This window comes from Mustela nivalis, assembly GCF_964662115.1.
Source record: "Mustela nivalis genome assembly, chromosome: 11".
Taxonomy (NCBI): Eukaryota; Metazoa; Chordata; class Mammalia; order Carnivora; family Mustelidae; genus Mustela; species Mustela nivalis.
Window position 1 is genome coordinate 53,101,254 of NC_139030.1, and position 19,447 is coordinate 53,120,700.

A 19,447-nucleotide genomic window follows, 5' to 3' on the forward strand; every position below is an offset into this window, starting at 1 on the left:
CTGAGCAGAGAGCCCGATGCGGGACTCGATCCCAGGACGCTGAGATCATGACCTGAGCCGAAGGCAGCAGTTTAACCCAATGAGCCACCCAGGCACCCTCACTTCTAATTTTTTCTCTGTTTTCTGCATCCTTTTAGCTTCAAATTAGATTCACAACTATCCATGACAACTAGGGAAGGAAACCATAGCTCTAAGTATCTCAATTGAAATTTCATCTTCGAAGGTGGTACAGGAAATTCTAAATAGACTTCAGAGCAAAGTCTTGACTCTAATCACCATTAATACATTACTGATAGGGACCTGTCTTTAGTAACTATCTACAACCCCTATTAATTGAAAATAAATCACAAAAAGAGCCAACTCAAAGTAACAAGATAAAACATATTGCACTTTAAATGGAAATGTGTCAAGTGATATATTTTGTCTCTTAATTATAAAAGATTTGTGAACTGATGAATATAAAGATCAAATAAAAGACTCTTTCTCTAAACTTAACAAAACATAATACAGCAAGTCTTCTCAGGACTACATCTGGTGACTTCCTGCCTGGCAGAAGGGGCAAATGTGTGGGGGCACTCTACTTTCTTCCCTCGCATACTCTACCCATTCTCAAATCTTGACTTCTGTGGGGGCAAGGTGGGCAAATCCATAATTCTGAGCCTCTGAGAGAAAGGTGAGCTCATCCTAAGTCTCAATCAAGTCTTATGCACAGTTAAGCAAACTTCACATAACTGATAGGTGAATAATATGTTTAATTGTATCTGGATTTATATATGAATCCTTTTTTCTCTCTCCCTATTAGCCCTGCCATTCAATTACTAAAGACAGAACTGTTGGTTGTTCGTTTGAATCAACATCATTTACCTGTCAAAGCTATGATGAAGAACAAATTACCAGCTGGTTGTAAAGGAATCTGGTTTGTTTTTAAATATACTCAAATAATATTTTAGCTATAATTCTTGTTCCTACTAGGTAAGAGAGAAATTTGATTAAATTAATTATAAAAACATTATAGATACTCTCAATTAACTTACCAGCCGAAATGATCGGAGAACTGACAATCCTTCCACGTTTGCCAAACCAAGTTCCATTAAACTAAGGCTCACAATTAAACCGTCAAAAATATTCCAGCCTTCTTGAAAGTAATAATATGGATCCATGGCTATTATCTTGAGAAACATTTCTGCTGTGAAGATCCCAGTGAAGACCTAAACAAGAAATGTTATTACACAAGTGAACACTCTTGAAATCATAAATAATTATTGAGCTATTTAACTTACTCCCAATAAACCACAATTAAATCATAAATTTTAAAAATTGGTTTAGATCCAGTAACCTCAAATGGTGTGTACTCAAATCAATATTAAAACTGTTTATTATATTTAAGTTTTATTAAGTTATGAGGAGTATATGAATTAAGACCATAAAATTAATATTATCATTTTTATTTTCATGAAAGTTTTAGCTAAAATATTGTGGGCAACTGCACTTCATAAATTTCAATTTGATGATTTTTCATTTTCATTCATTTTGAAGTATTTCTAGTCACTCTTGTGATTTCTTCTTTAACCCACTGTCATTAGGAGAAGTTTTTAAATTTCCACATATTTGTAAATTTTCCTAATTTATTATTTCTAATTTCATTCATTTTTGTCAGAAAAGTACTTTGTATGATCTCAATCTTTTTAAGTTTATTGAGGCGTGTTTTATAACCTCATATATAGCTTATCTTGGGGAATATTTCATATATACTTGTAAAGAATGTATATATACTTGAAAAGAATGTATATACCCTGTCCATACATTTTCTACCATTCCATGATTCACCTCAAATGCAAATCTTGCCTTCCTTAACACGTAAGACAAGTCCCACTTTGAATTATTCATTTGTTGTTTTTGTCTTTTCAGCATCTATTCTCCCTTCATCTAGAAATGGCAGACTTGATTTTTTCTTTATAATTCTACTCATTTACTCTGTCTCTAGTGATAAGAAATGGTTCTGGTTTGGCCAAATAGGGCATTCTAATTCTAGAACCAGAGACTGGCTTAGAAATGGTTATGTAACTCCAGTCAGGCCAATAATCATCAACTCCTTAGACCTTTGTTAAGGAACTAGTTAGGAAGCACAATCCTTCTGCTCAGGAAACTATTCTGGTAAGATAAAAGTTGGTGGGCTGTTGCCACCAATAGAATACCCAGCCAGAGACAAAGGAAACCTACTGGGAAGAAGTAGGGTCAGAAAATGACTTCCAGTGACATTGCTTGAGAAACAGAATCTGTACAGGTTAAAACCTGGAGCTGTGCCCAAATGGGTGTTAGCTACTTGAGGTAATGAAATTCTCTTTATTTTTGCTTATGCCCATTTGAGTTGTTTCCTAATACCCACCTTCATTAAGCTTTCTTCCATCCCTTGCTTGTTTTTTAGAGATAATATTGAAGTGGTTCCCATATAGGTGAAAATTTGGAGTAGGTAATGTTCTATGACTTCTGACTACAGTTTATGATATTCTCTGAAATAGCTTTCAGAGCCTCTGATATAGTGTTCAGACATCCCATTGCTCTGTCAATTTCTTTTGGGTACAGTTTACCCAGTTGTGAAATACAAACATAGTATCTGCCTTAGGACTGAATTTATGAGCGGGAGCTCATGTAAATTTCATCTCTCAAGTCGGGAGGTGCATGAGAACCTAAGCCTCTTTCATATATATATATATGTATATATGTATATATGGATATATGGATATATACATATAAATAATCTCTATATGATTATTTCCTCCCAAAAGATTCCATCTTCAGTGCTTATAAATGATGTTTCAAAATTTTCTGATTTGGTATATTCTATAATTTGACAAATGTGGTCATGACATTAAGAATCTATTCTAACTACCTGGTGAGAAACACATCACAATCTTGTTAACATAGACCAATATCCTCTATAATTAATGTGCATCTTTCTAGTAAAATTTAATTCTAAATCAAATTGTACATAAAATCTTTCACTCTTCTGCATTATTTAACTGTAACAATCAATATATTTTTGTTATAAAAAAAGGATGTTAAACTTTTGCTGTCCAGGTGTACATGGCCAATTAATACACATTTAACTTGAAGGTGCTATATGAAATTCATTAAGGCAGTCATGAACTCTTTCAAGGGGAAGAGGAATCCTCAGTGAGTCTTACCAGGTTCCCGACTGACAGCACACTGCTGAACTGCTCTGTCATAGGGTAGTGCTCCATGGCCATAAAGAGTGTATTTAAGACAATGCAGATGGTGATGGCCAGATCAACAAACGGGTCCATCACAACCAGGTTGACGAGATGTTTCACCTTTAACCATGGTTTACAGCAGTCCCAAATCAAACACATGTTAGCAAATTTGTACCAGCAGGGTGGGCATTTCTGTCTGGATTCTTCAAGTTCTGGGGAAAATAAGTTAGAATACTTATGAAAACTGCTTAATTTCTATTAGGCAGCATTGCTTTAAATTGTAAGTGATTTTTTAAAAGTCTGAAGTTGTCAAAAGGCATTAATAGGTTAATCTGATGGTGGAACAGGAAAAGACCTATTATGTTAGTTGTCATAAAAACATGGGCACAGAAAGGCTAGTAAATTTTCCAAATCTATTTTGGCTAAACATAGTTTCACAGATTCTATCTGCAATATTAAACTGTCCAAAAATTATCTTCAAGGATATTTGAAACTAATGGGGAGGACTTGGGTTAAGCTCATCCATGCTCCAGATAGAGCCAGATTCATTCATATATATATATATATATATATATATATATATATATATATATATTATACATATCAAAGAATGCCTTCTCCAAAGATGTCCTAAAATTTTTATCAGTCGTGCTGAATCTTAGTTTCTTGAATTAGATATATGTTTTGAGTCTTTTAATGAAATAGTTTGGTCAGTGTCACCAGTCTTAGTCAAAAAGTTTCCAGTTAAGCTTTTTTAAATATAGGCTTGCATATTAAACTCAACAGGATTCTTTTTCTTTAAATTTCTTTATTTAACTAGAGGGCACAAAAGAAGAGAAAATATGCATGTTAAGAAACTAGGATACTCACTGTTAGCAGAAACCAATGTTTCAATTGAGAATTGTGTACTACTATATAAGAGGATTTTAGGTGGAACGTATGTAGAATTCATAAATTATCATGTTGTGGATTTATTTGAAGGTATTAAAGTGTATAACTATCATACCAAGTCTACGATATAAGATTTCACATCATAATACACTAACTTAAGAAAAAAGTACAGTGATTTCAAGAGGCATTTCAAATGAATAACAGGAGAAAGAAGACAGACTTGCATAGCTCTTTAAGGTGATACTCAAAATACTGAACCTTGGTAAATACTGGCAAAGAATTTTAGAAAATTAGGAAGTGGGAAATTACTATCTTCTTTGATAAGATGATCTTTTAATCAATCCTTAAGTGGGGAAACAATGCAGAACTTCTTTTCTGCCCATATCATTACTTCACACCTGATTATCTGTTCTGCCAGATATAAGGCCACCACTTCTTAGCACTAAAATAAAGGAAAAAGATTCTTTTTTAATTCATGGTATATTTGACTCTGGTCAGTTATTACTACTGTTGCAACTGGAATATTTCTTCAAACCTGATATAATTAACTAGAAGCTAAACTTTGTGGGGGAGAAAATAACATATGAAATGGATAAACACAACCATAGCTAATGATTTTTTATTTCACTGATAAACATTCACTATTAACTAAGACTATAAGCTCACCACTTCCCTAAAGTAAAATTAATTTCCTGAATATTTTTAAGCAGAAATCCATTAGAGGTAGATTCTTCATTGTCTCTTTAGATACTAAAATTCTTCAGGTGCACAGTTCATTTCTCTTTTTCTTAATACATAATCTTGTAAACAATAAAGAATAGCTGAGGTATAAATCAGAGGAAAAATACAATATCAATAACCAATTATTGCACAGATGCTTTTAAGACTCCAAAACAATGTCATGTTTATGTTGAAGATAAAAAGATATCATTTATAGTAATTAACAAAAGAGAAATTAAATAATAACTCTTGGCCTGTGTACAGTCAGGATAAGTATTTTTAATGTTACTTGTCATTTAGCAGGTAAAGAGAAGCAAATGGGAATTGTGTAGAAAACAAACAAACAAACAAACAAACCAGAGAAAAGTTCAAAAGGGAAAATTCAGCCAGTGTTGCTTATCTTGACACCAGGAAAAAGTGGATCAAAGTTGTTTTAGTTCTAAAATAAAATCATCCCATTATTCATGCCAGAGAGAATGAGAGACAGAGAGAGAGAGAGAGAGAGAGAGAATCTTACATTTTAAAACAAAACATAGCACTCAGGAAAGAACGACAGCCATCTCTCCATTATTCCTGTGTGGATTATCCGCACTGAGATTCCCTTACATCCTAGTTTGCGTATTTTGCTGGTTCTCCTCAATTCCTCAGGTGTTTGTAACTTACCCTCCCTCTATCCTTCCCAAGGATGTGACCAGGAAACATTTCTGTACAGTTTTTGCATTTAAAATTTGAAAAGCAAACAATTTGTTTTTGCTCCCCTCCTACAGTTTCATTAAGTAGGAGGCTATTCATTACATGGGACAATGGAGACTTGACTGTAGTTCAAAAGAAGGAAAACAAAAGATGCCAGCCAGCTGGATCAACAAGCCTGGTTCAGAGAGAGAGAGAGATGGGGTGGTGGTGGGGTGAGAAACTAAACCATGATTAGACATAGAAGAAAGGACCCCAAATAAATGAATTATGTCAACGTAAGAAACCTTCTACTGTTAGCAGGACCAAAAAAGGGAAGGACTATGTAAGACAGCTCTGATATGCATGTGTATGTGAAGTATTGCTAACAACCAACCTAGATCAATGCCACATTCAAAAGTTTTAGATACCACTGAATAAAGAAAAGAAAGGTTTATATTCTATAAAACCAATGAAAAACAGAATGAAAATGTTGCCATGGTCCCTCACAAAAGTATAGTTAAGAAGCTCTTCAGGTATTAAACCTGCTTCCTAAGTTATACATATTTCTAGGACATCCTAGGCAACTCCATTGAGATACATTTCAGTGGAGAGCCATGTGGATACACTCATTTTGAACTCTGTATCTTAATTCGTGGGCAAGTTCAATCTTGTGGTGGATTGATGTTTTTCAAGTAATTGCTTACGTTAGCTCAAACTTAATGGTATCAGAAGTGCAAAGTAGGACTGTTGATTTAGACTTACCCTGTCTCCTTCTCTACTTCTTGCTTTAGGGAGCAGACATGCTGCTGACATCGGTAGCAGAACCACTGGCAGCTTCCTCTCAGTGGTTTTGCTATGGCAAGGAGCAGAAGACCAGAGAATCTTCAAAAGATTTACCTGGAGGGACAGGGAGGAGCAAGCTACTGGCAGCTGGGGGAGAAGAGGGAGTGCAAGCTAACGCAGGCGAGGTTGGGGAAGAACGTACTGAGTTTAATATTCCATAGAAATCAATGAGAAGATTTCCGATACTGCATTAAGATATTATGAAAATTGGGTCTTGTAATACTGACGTGGCTGTGATATATATCCAGACATCTACACTGTGGGTTTTTTTCTGGCTGTGACTTTTAGGCTTTTGGTACTGGTATTAGTATCAAAAAATCTTTGCATTCAGACTGGAAAAAGAATTACTCCAAGAATGCCAAGAGAAACTATAACTAACAATAAGAAATGCATGTGCCTGTGCATTCTCTCTCATTCGCCATCTTTCTTCTTCCTTTGACACGTCTACAGAAACACACACACACGCATGCACACAGATAAAACCTAGGAAAGGGCAGAAAGAGGGGGGTTATAAAAGAGAAAGGGAGAGAAGGGAGATGGAGGGTGAGGGAGAAGGATAGAATATATTTTATATGAAAGTATTTTCCAAGTAGTTGAAGTTGATAGTTCACATTTAAATTCACTTATAGTGTGGAAAGACACAAATGTGAATTAACAAAAACAATGAAAGTAAAATGACAATGATTATATTTACTGACTGCCTTCTACATTCCAGATATATAGGTGTTTTATATATGATGTCTAAATTCTTACAACAACCTGATGCCTAGACCTCATTATCTGCATTTTACTGATGAAAAAACCCCTGAAGTTTAGAGTCGTATTAAAACATTTAACATAGAGGAGAACCAAGAATCAATCACAGATCAAGCTGTCCCCAAAGTCTTTATTTTGGCGTTGTAAGATCCAGACTGCTAAACAATATGCTAACTACTCAGATATACAATCTGCAGCTAAAGAACGAGCTGATATACTGCAAAATACTGGTCAAAGAGAGGCAAAAGTAAGTCTACAAAATTTTGAAAAGTTTGCTTCAAACTGGTTAATATCAAACCTTAATCCATATTTTCATTTATAGTTCTGGTTAAATCAAAGGACTCTATAACTTTTGTCTCAAGTAGTTAATACAATTCAAATGGGTTAGCATGATCATGAAAATAAACATTTATCATTACACTCCTTTCATTGTCATGCACACAATAAGTTTCAACAGTTTAGAAGTGAATCTACAAAAGCAGTATTCCATGTATATCTTGAATTTACAGTAGCTTCCTGGAGGCTAAAGGTAAAAATCTGTATGAGATAGTAGAATCTACATGTTGTATGTGGATTTTATTTTATCTGGTAAAAGACATAATGCTGATGTAATATAAAGTCAGGAAGAATTTTCTTGGAATTTATGGAATTAGTATTTTTTTCATCATTACCAACGTACCACCAAGTAGCTCTGCTATAAGACTTCTGACATACCTTCCATGGTGTTAGTTAAAATACTGGCTAGACTCATTGCTCTTTGCCTTGCTGTAGGATCTTCCAGTAAATCCATGGAAACATGATAAGAACTGGACCTTCTTTTTCTTAGTTCTGTTTCAGTAGTTGTGCCCTGAAAATAAAACTTCAGGTAAAATAACTGTTATTCTTAAGGTTAGCAACACCCAAAGTGTTGGGACGCCTGCATGGCTCAGTTGGTTAGGCCACTGCCTTCGGCTCAGGTCATGATCCCAAGTCCCAGGATTGAACACCTCGCTGGGCTCCCTGTTCAGTAGGGCATCTGCTTCTCCCTCTGACCCTCCCCGCTTCTTTCTCATGTTCTCTATTTCTCTCTCTCTCTCTCTCATAAGTAAAAAAAAAAAAAAAAAAAAATCTTAAACAAAAACAAACAAAACAACCCAAAGTGTTCCTATAGTAGGTACTACTTAACTAAGTGTCTACCAGTTGAGAACAGCTCATTAAGATTTTGCTGGAATCAGCATTCCTGGGAAGTGTTTGAAAGCCCATCAGATTCTCAGCCTTCAATGACGCACACCTGGGTTTGCAATCAAGATGGACTTTAATTTCTCCACGGTGGAGCTTTTGGCTGGACGGATCATGCCTACCATTGCAAAGATAATCTTTTAGCATTTCAACCATTCCTACCTAGAACTTCAGACTGAAACTCAGTGTTCCTTAATTTACTTTCAGGTTATTAGATCTTTATAGATACATATTCACAGTTTAACATATGGGAGGAGTTTTTAAGGTTTCCCTAATATGTGTTAGTAACAGTTCCCTTAAAAGATGAATTGAACTTATAAAATGCTTTTGTTCATTATAAATAGGTAACAACTCCTAACATAATAAAAGCAAGTATTAGAACTAATTTTTAACATTTACATTTACAAAACAACTCCACAAAGCATCCACAAAACAACACATCCTTGGTGCTGAAACTCTAATTTAAGTCAATAACACCAAGTTGGGGAAATTTGATTTTTCACTATGACAAAATGATTCGATACTTTCCTATTCCAAAATAAACTCACCAAGATTTCAACATGGGCAGAAATTTATTCCTACCTTGGGAGATCAAACAATGAAGTTAATTATCACAGGAAGAAAGGGCAAAACTCACGTATTTCATATGCTGATCTGAGTGCTAATAATAAATAAGTCATAAGTTCATAAGTTCATAATCCTCCCTATTTCTAAAAGAGCAACATGATTCCTGTTCATCTACTTTGACTTTACTGTGGAATGAATAATTAACATTATTTTATTAACCTGAATACTTCCAATGCAGACATTCAAAAGCAAAGTTTCCACTCAGTTGAAATGATTGCCACTAGTGGTGATAAACATCCATCTAGGTCACCCTAAAATTAATTTTATGGTAGGAGAGAAGCAAGATTAATGAGAAAAAAAAATACCACCACCACCACAACCACCACCACCACCTCACCCCGTTTTAACTAAAGTCCCTCAAATCAAAAAGTTGTTTCTCAGAAATTAAAATAATTGGCCTGGACTGAGAAGCAAAGTTTTAAGGAAAAAATAGGGTCACTTAAAGGTCATCTAATCTCTTCTGCTCTACACAGAACTATATGTGAAATCCTAGAAGTCTAATTTTTAATGATAGATTTCTGATCCTCTAATGATATTACTGAGGAAATTCTTTCTTAAGTTAAATTGCTTCTATTGAATTTACATGTTGAGGATACTGTGTACTTTGGGGGATATCATTTGCCTTCAGTGCCTCATTCTCTATTCTCATTTTCCGCTCTGCTGTCTCTCAAAGCCTACTCCTTTGCCTGCACCTTTGGCTCAGTACCCTGCCTCTGAGTGCCTGGCTGCGTGATTGCAGAATGGACACGATGGAGTGGAAAATAAAAGGACCTCACTAAGCTTGGCTTCAAATGGGCTCCCATTTGTCTTCAGAGAGGTGTCCTATCCTTTCTGATGGGGCAGGAGTTTTATGGTAATTACTGATAAATTCTAGTTTCTGAGATACTCCTTGTATTTATGTAAGGAAATTGAGGATTTGTTTTATTTGTTTACCGTATATCAAGATCAGTGATGCTCATACTTTATCCTGGTTAAGAATCATCAAGGAAGGAGTTTCCCAGACTTTGTTCTCTTCAGTCTTGTGGTGTGAGTAAGTCTTGATTGGCCCAGGAATTTCTATTTTTTCTCTTTAAACCACTTTATTGAGGAATGACTGACATGCAAAAAGCTCTACATATACACAATTCAGTGGGTATACACTTGTGAACTATCACCACTATCAAGGCCACAAACATCTCCATCACCTTCCAAAGTTTCCTCTCATCCCCCTTTTTACTGTTGTTGTTGCTGTTATGGTTTGTGATGAGAACACTTCACATAAAATCTACCATCTTAGCAAATTTTAAGAACACAATGCAATATCGTTAGCTATGGGAATTATGTTATATAAATCTCCGGCCCTTATTTATCTTGCTTAATAGAAATTTTCTATCCTTTGGCCATCAAACTCACAGAAACAGAGAGCAGAATGGTGACTGCCAGGGGCTGGAGGAAGAGGGAAATGAGGAATTTCCATTTTTAAGAAGTATCCCAGGAAATTCTGATGTAAGTAGTCTGAGGATGAGTAAATTTTGAGAAACACTGGGTTAAATATTAAAATGTTTGCTTCCTTAGCCATTTGCTTACTTTCCATTTAAGAAAGTTAAAAAAAATTCAATGAAAGACTATATTGCAGTTTGGGTAGAATATAGTTTTAGTAGCTAGCACACCAGGGGTAAAATCTTAGTTCCACCATGTGCAGACCTCAGCTTCCTCCTCTTTAAAATAGGAATAATATTAGTACCTATCATACTTCATGAACTAAATGGACTTAATGAACTAAAACACATGTAAAGTGTTCTGGGCGGTGTCTGGTACATTGGTAGGCATGATTATTTTAACAGAGAAGTTGATATTCCTTCTGCCTTCTTTCTGGTCCTTCACTACAAAGTTCTACTTTTTTCACTATTTATCTGACTCCAGGTACTTGGACACTGCTTTGGGAGAAAGTGGTGGGGAGAGGCCATGGGAAAAAAGTAATCAATGGCTATTTCTATAACCTAGGTAAGGGGTAAGAAATTTCTCTTTTAGGTGACTGAAAGCTGACTACATATGATTTTAATGTGGCTGAAAGAGCTTCTCCAGCTTTAATATATGGCCTTGTTTTAGAAAAATCATTCAAAGAAGATTACAATATGATTTGGAAAGCTGTAAAATACAACCTAATGACATTGCTGGAATATTTTTATGTCGGGCAATAAAATCTTATTTAATACCAAAGTTAAAAAGCACCTCATGTTTTACAAAGGAAAATAACAATAATATATTCTTATAGGTGTCTGCTATTTAGTTGAAACTCTTTTTTATATGCTTGATTTACAGCGTCTTTGTGTACAAAAAGAAATCATGATAGTAATATAAAAATTGAAATCTTCTCTAAAAATTGCAATACATAACCCTACCAGGTACTTTGAGTGACTTCTTTATCACACAAAGGTACAATGGCTGGCTAAAAATGAGTGGGTGCTGAAAATGTTACAGCATTCTGACCTGCAAAGAAAAAGAACAGTACATGGCAGGATTTAGATGTCTTTAGTAATAGTATCTACTTCAAGCAGAAGTATCAAATTCTCTTTTCAGTGGAACAGTGGTAATTAGAATCTTTTTTATCATTTCTTGCATTTCATTCAATGATATTAATTAAACATTATGTTTGATAAATTGTTGCTGTGCTTTTTGACAAGTTTCATACCCCTAGGCCTTTAAGGATATCCTTTTCTTTTTCCTGTATAATGATGAATATTTCTAATTAGATTCTGTGAGAGGCAACCTATATTTTTAATTAATTTGTAGAAACATCTAAATAGAACAATTTGACAAAGTGAGGTCACAGCTGGACTCAACTAACCCCAACAAAAGACCTCACAAAATTCCTGGATATGGAAATCAAAAAACACTGCTGCAGCAGCCACAGGTCCCTTCCCAACAGTGGCAGTTTTCATTGGCCTCACCTCAGGAAGGAGCTGTCCAGCCGGAGATGTGAGGGCAGAAGGGCCCCCGACCAGTGAGACCACTCCATTGCAATCCACCGCACTGTGCATCTTTCCGTTCACCGGCAGAATGGGTAGTACCCTGGAGGCACGGCTGGCCTGGCTGACATTGCTGTGACGGCGCTCTCCATGTCTGTGTGGCACAAACAGAGAGTCTCTCCGGCTGTCATTGTCCTCAAAGGTGCTGTGCTCATCATCGGCAAAGTCATTCTCAGAGCCAATATCCTTTGTTCGGCCTCTGAAACTGAAAAGGCTCGCCCTACTGTTGCGTCTTGGAGAGAAAAGGGAGCCACGGATGCTCAACAAAGACTATGAATAATAAGAAAGCAAACAAAACATGGATGAATTAAGAGCAGTCATCCCCAAACATGTGAGACGTGACTCATGTCAGAGAGTAAGTCGCAGGACAAGTTGGAACCATGGGCTCCTGTGGTAACTGCTGGTGTTGTTCTGGCACACTCTACCAGGTTCACCCCATTGGTTTTGCTTTACCTTTTTCTCCCTTCCTTCATTTTTAATTTTCTATCATATTCTCTATTTTACACATGCCTTAAGATAGTTGCAAGTACCCCTCAACATTATTTTGTCCCATTACTGGCACATAAAACAGATTTTTTTGCTAGACTCTATTCTAGAAGTTAATCTCATTTAACATGCCAATGAAAAGCAACTACACAAACACCTACATTCAGATCCTTTGAAACCAAAAATATAGCCAGTAAGAGCCCACTAGTGACCACACCCTGATGCAGATCTCACCACAGAGGAAAATAAAATCAATCTTGCTAGTAGGTCTGTTTAATTATAGTACAAGGAGCAGCTTCTCCCCTTCCCTTTGCATATTTTACAATGTGTTCATGAATAAATTAAATAAATCAAGCTGAGAGAACTGTATGATTCATTCCATGATTTTCACTCTTCTGTCTCTCAAGAAATTTGAAAAGACCATATTCACAAAAACCTGGTTTTCACCGAGTATTTGGTCACAATGATTACACAGATTACTAAACAGCTACATTGTCACTGCTACCGTGCAGTTTTCCTTGATTCTTAAGCATTGTAGCATTGAACACAATCACTTCCTGATTATTAATAGTCTACTTTTATAATTTCACTATAGTAATAAACACTTTCTTGCTTGTCCAATATCCATTCCTCCTCCTTCTTTCAACAGTACCCTGATTATCCTTGACAAATGATCCTCAGTCAAGACTGTGACCAGGCCCGGCCCTCAGGCCATCGAGAACCGTTTAAAGCTATGCAGGGGACCCTGATTGGTCCATTGGCAGCCACTTATTGCTTTCACAATTGTTGAGAAAGAGGTGCATTTTCAATTGGGGTTGCTAAGAATATGGAATATAAGCTTGAAGTTGCAGTAGCATCTTGCCACTGTATTGGAGGAACTAAGGCTTAAAATATGGAGAAATGTTTGGCCATAGTAACATGTTTGAGTCAGTACCTAAAGCTACTGACATATTTATCAAATCTAATCAGTTATCTTTATTTAAGCTGGCTAGAGTTGGATTCTAGGATTATTAATGGAAAGAATACTAATTTAATCATTTAAATGTTGTTAGTTTGATCTTTTTCTCTCCAAAGGATTTAAAGCTAACTAAAATTATTTTGTACCTATATATTTTTTATATTTCCTGACCAAAAAGTATGCTTTTAATTTTCTTTTTAGCTAAAAAATAATTTTTCTCAAAAATGTCTATAAACATCTGTAAAACATTTATAAGCTTTAAACACTATCTTGTGTTATGGAATCTTATTCATTAATTACAGAAGGAAGGACATTTAAAGAGGCTGATCTGCTCCCTCAGAAGACATCCTTTCTTCTTTTCCTGTTCCTGTTTTTTCATTTTATTACCAACTAGTAAGATTCCTTCTTTTCCTTTACTGTTTTCCACATAAGTAATTTATTTTTATGTCTCTCTTAGACTACTACCCAATTTCCTTCACCTCTTTTCTCTCTTTTCACAAGGGGCTTTGAATAAGCTATAAAAACATGAGAGTTACAGGATTTGTGACATACTGGCTATCAGCTCAAAAAGTCAGACAAGATATGCTTGGAAGAAAGAAATAAGGTAGAAACTATACGTATCACTATTAGTAGGAGTTTATATTTTAACTACAAGTACTCTACTTAATTAGAGCCAATAGAAGGGTTTGGAGGGAAATAGGTTATAAAATTGCACACAAGATTTCTCTCTGAGTTCAAAGGTGAATTATGCCATAGAGCACAGCTTACATGAGACAGCTGTATGAAAAACGATTGTGCCCCATCTGTTAACATTAGCTTCTGTTGTTTGCATTAATTATCTAATCCATAACAATCAAATGCTGCACCACAAATAAAGGATGGCCAATACGAAAAATCTTCCATAACAAATGAATCCCTAAAAAAACCCGAAACTCCTGCTTTATTATAAACAGGAAGTGAAATAATAACCTAAAAAGGTTGACTATATCTAATGACTTAAGAAGGTTGACTATAACTTCAGAATAAAATACTCAGGGACAGCTAGGTAGCTCAATAGATTGAATGTCCAATTCTTGGTTTTGGCTGAGGTCATGATCTCACGGTCCTGGGATTAAGCCCTGCATCAGGTTCTGCACCCAGCACAGAGTCTCCTTGGGATTCTCTCTCTCCTTCTCCCTCTGCCCCTCTCCCCATTTGCACATGCTCTCTCTCTAAAATAAATCTTAAAAATAAAATAAAATAAATAAACACCCAGATTGTCTTGAGATTTGATTAGAGATTGTACTCTTGACTTCCTTCTCTCCCATCTCCCACATGAACAAGTCAAACTGAAGTCTAAGAAATATTTCATACAATCCACCTACTTTACTGAGAAAATTATAATCTTGCAGTTGAAGCCTACATTGTATATATATTTTTTCAATGTGTAACTAGAAATGGTTATCAACACAACTGCCTTTACATCATGTCACCACAAAATGATAGTCTTTAATACTTTGGGGTCTTAGACTCTCAAAAAAACCTATCATTGGGTCTTTCATTACCTTAAGAACATCTAGCTTCCTTAATATTTTCTGTATGACTTCCAGGGACTTGGAAAGTGGGATTAATATAAATTCAGGATTCTCTCTTTTCTTTCTCCCATCTTCCTCCCACTCTCCATCTCTCCCCATCCTCTTTCTTTCTCCCTCTCCATCTTCGTAGCTATTCATCTATTTATCAGATAAAAGGAAAGTTTTCCCTCTTTTAAAATATATGAAACAAGATGGGATTGGGAGGGAGACAAACCATAAGTGACTCTTAATCTCACAAAACAACTGAGGGTTGCTGGGGGGAGGGGGTTTGGGAGAAGGGGGTGGGATTATGGACATTGGGGAGGGTATGTGCTTTGGTGAGTGCTGTGAAGTGTGTAAACCTGGTGATTCACAGACCTGTACCCCTGGGGATAAAAATATATGTTTATAAAAAATAAAAAATTAAAGGAGATGAAAAAAAGAAATTTAGGCCTTTTTATCTCTCTAGTAACTCACCTTCCTTCTCCGCTCCCTCCCTCCCTTCTTCTTTTCCTTCCTTTTCAACATGACCAATGCTATAAAAAGGGGATCTGATTTTTAAGAAACTCACATTTATTAAGATTAATGTCTCCACTAATTAAATCAAAATGATGATGACAACAACATGAATGAGAATAGGTATAAAATGTAGAATTAAAACCAAATTCTATTTTATTTTATTTTATTTATTTTTTTTTTTCCAAATTCTATTTTAAATGCAAATCCAACACCACTAATCTTTTAATCTATCCTATCTCATAATGTTATTTGGACTTAGAATGAATTGAATTGACTTACGAAAATTTTACACATATTTAATATGAGATTGTGAGACTGTATATACCACAGAGTTTATGAAGAGTAAGTATAACCCTAAATATATGTATATTTTTAGGGAATTCAAAATGTAAGTTTCTTTATCTGTTTTTTAAAACATTTTTTCTAGTCAGGCTGCTGAAGTGGAAAGTTTCAGTGTCACACCCAATTTGAATACCACCTCAGCCTTAATAACTCTATGGCATTGGTCAATTATTCAACTTCACTGGGCCTAATAAATAGTGAATACAATTCTAATGTTAGCATTAATTATGATAATGTAACAAGAATACCAAGGATAAAACAAGCACTTGACAAAGAATACAGCCCTCCTGTTCTCACATCTGTAGACTGGGGATGATAATTATAGTACCCACTTGGGGCTGTAGGCTGAGTTTATACTGGAAGATGCAAAGGACTATGTAAGTGTTAGCCATTATCATTGCTATCAGTGTTGTTCTCATTGTTATGATTACTGAATCATACTAAGTGACGCTGTCATCTGAGAAACTGTATTTCTGGTCATTCTCTTGGTAATTGCAAAATTTAAGGATCCTAAATTTCAAAGTCTCAACAGCTTGTGTTGGTACGTAAGCCACAGGCATCCAGTGAACATTTACTATACCATATAATCAGGCTATCTTTTCAGCACAAATCCTACATTAAACATGAGACAGATAATCAAGTGCAATTAAGCACCACTATTTATTTAGTGTCATAAATAATCCTTAGCGCATTTCCACCTAAGAATTTTGGCTACACTTCTAGAAAAATTTTGCGTCAGTCTCCTTTGAAACAAGCGTCTGAAGAAAGATTCTTCCAATGAAGTTTGTATGTGAATGGGAACAACTACACAGATGGTCTGGAAGAATACATCGTTCACTTCTAGGAACCTGCCACTCAGAAAACCCATAGCCACTGGGACCCGGCACAGTAGTGTAGCTAAAAAGGGATGGGAACCATCTGCTGATAATTTCTCATGTGGAAAATTGCCCTGAGATGTTTGAGCCTTCCACAAAACCTCAAAACCATTCAGTGGGGTCTAGGCTCTAAAAACACTTTCTTGGGATTTCAAAAAGTTGCAAAACTCACAAATTCTCTGAGGTGATAAACACCATATTGATGATCATTACAGTTCTGAATGTACTGTGCCATCCATGTAGAAGGTGGTTTTATTTCTTCCAAATTCTTAAAATTTGGTAAAAATACCAAAGTTTGTACCTTTAAAAAATGGTCTGTTGTGAAAATGCAATGTATGTAAGCTAAGAATATCTTTACCTGATGTGGAGAAGAGAACCTCTTTTCATATGTCAACCTGCTTCCCTCTAGGGAAAAACGGAAACCTTTTTTTCTTATGCTATCTTCGGATTCGGATTTGCGGACCCCATCTTCCTTCTCTTCTTCTCCAGACTGCTCTTTCTGCTTCTTTTTCTTCCTTCTGTTTTTCAGCTCTTTTTCACTCTTGGAGCTCAACTTTGATGCTACTGAAGAACTCTCTGAGAAAACTCCTATCCCGCCGGCACCACTGAACTCTCTTGATTCCGCAGATGCGGCTGCAGCCGCCGCCTGGAAGCGCACAAGGAAAACCTTGAAAAACTCTCTCCCTGTTTACTAGTTAATCATCTTCAGTACCATGAATAGGACCTTGAGAAGCAGTTCTCCATTCTGGTCCATATTTTGGAAAACGATGCGTTGTCATTAAATCAATTAAAGAGTTACATTCAAAAGACACATGGAAGATGATACATGTGACTTTGATGGAAACTTTAAAGCTCTGGCTTCTCACTCTGCTCTCTAATTATTCAACAATATGAGCAAGACATTCAAATATCATAACAAATTTTCCATGACTTAATCACTGTATGAAGAAGGAAAGAATTTAAGAATTAAAGTTCCCTATTTTAACCTGATCCATCACACATCTACTTGACAATAAATTTTTAGTGCCAGCCTAAGTTATTGAATTTTATTCAATTAAGTATTTTAGTTTGATAAACTTCTGTCTATGACTTAAGTGGGGGTATTTCACTAAGAAATATACATCAAAAATATATTACAGAACATATATATATATATGAATCCCAGATCATGGCATCTGAATAAATTTCTAAATTATTAAAGTGCAGTTTGGGGAAAGCTATTATATTCTATCTAGTTGCTTTTACCCCAGTATATCTTATCTATCTGACCTTTATTAAATATTTAGGATACTCAGTATTAAAAGGGAACTGCAGTCAAGATCCAAGAGAAGCCAAAAATAGACACTTGGATTAGTTAATGCCATGAAGTCGAGCAAATAAAATTAGAGCAATTCTTGTATTATTTTGAAGTCTTATCAAATCCAAATTAAATTATTTTTATAGGATAGGAGGCAGAGAATGTAGTGATTTCCTACATTTACACACCAGGATTTTCTTTAAGCGACCCATAAACTTGTATTAAATACCCTTCAAATAAAAAATAAATATTAAATAGGTCCTCACTCTTCCAGGTTCCAGGAAATAATCTCAGTTTGAATCTGGTTCTCTGACCTTTCCCACCTCTACTGACACTAATGAAGAAGCAACTATAACAAATTCCTCTTCCTCAGAGCATTAAGAAAATACTTCAATTGAGGGCATATAGGTCTAAATACTTTGTGAGCCTGATAAATGAGGAGTCACAAGGGAGGGAAAAAAAAGTCAATAAAGCAATTCTAACTCTCCATGTTTTGATGCCATCAGCATTGACAGTTAACCATCAACATAAAATAATAACCTAAAAATCTAACATGCTCTTAACACCAAACACATATGACATGTTTCAAATGTTACTGTTATCCACTGCTGGTTTTATGTGGTAAATGCCCTGACCTCAGTGTGGTCAGAGCATTGAATCAACAAACACAAGAGCTCTATGCTCTTGCTAACAATACCTGAGCTTCTTCTTGTTGCTTTTTTAACTGTTCAAGCATCTGTTGAAATTCAGCTTCTTTCTGTTCGGCTTCCTCAAGAGTTGCCTGATTCTGTTCCTCATAGGCCATGGCCACCACAGCCAGGATTAAATTTATAAGGTAGAATGAGCCCAAGAAAATAACCAGTACAAAAAATATCATATATGTTTTCCCAGCAGCACGTAGTGTCTGTAAAAATACAAGAGATCTTTTATTAAATTTTATATAGATGCTAAAAGCTCACACTCCTAGTAATACAGTATTTTACAGCAATTCCCTTGATCTCAGTATTTCATGCTTCCAAAAGAATCTTTTTATCTGTTCTCACCAGTTGGTAAAGGTTTTCCCAGAAGTCTTGAGTCATGAGACGAAATAAGGACAAGAAGGCCCAACTAAAGGTGTCAAAGCTTGTATAGCCATAGTTGGGGTTTCTACCAGCCTTAACACAGATGTATCCTTCTGGACATTGGCTGTAATTAGATTAAAAGAAAAAGTCAGTACTGCAAGTCTGCTGGGTGACTTCCCTGTTTCTACAGATTCTAATGTCTACTTTATATGACAGTAGGGAAAACGGATTTCTCTCACCATACCCATCACTTAACCCAACACTATGTGGACTGATTTACATAATAACAGAATATATTAGGTCTATTTGTGGATTTCTCTGTGATTCATAATTGTCATTATATTTATTATGTCTCCATATAAAAGTAACCTACCATGATTAATATCTTTGGAGACTTCTAAAATGAATA

The 19,447-nt window shown here is 35.6% G+C and overlaps 1 protein-coding gene across 5 annotated transcripts in view; it reads right to left on the reverse strand.

Moving 5' to 3' along the window:
* Positions 1-19,447, reverse strand: part of SCN2A (sodium voltage-gated channel alpha subunit 2) — a 140,003-nt gene that overhangs the window by 46,063 nt on the left and 74,493 nt on the right. For all 5 annotated transcript variants that reach the window (XM_082691194.1, XM_082691195.1, XM_082691197.1 and 2 more), the window contains 7 exons: positions 19,021-19,162; positions 18,675-18,881; positions 17,039-17,326; positions 11,870-12,217; positions 7,809-7,941; positions 3,186-3,424; positions 1,035-1,208 (listed from right to left, as the gene is read on the reverse strand). In XM_082691194.1, coding sequence (XP_082547320.1) covers positions 1,035-1,208; positions 3,186-3,424; positions 7,809-7,941; positions 11,870-12,217; positions 17,039-17,326; positions 18,675-18,881; positions 19,021-19,162 — 1,531 coding nt within the window. The remainder of the gene's footprint in view (positions 1-1,034; positions 1,209-3,185; positions 3,425-7,808; positions 7,942-11,869; positions 12,218-17,038; positions 17,327-18,674; positions 18,882-19,020; positions 19,163-19,447) is intronic.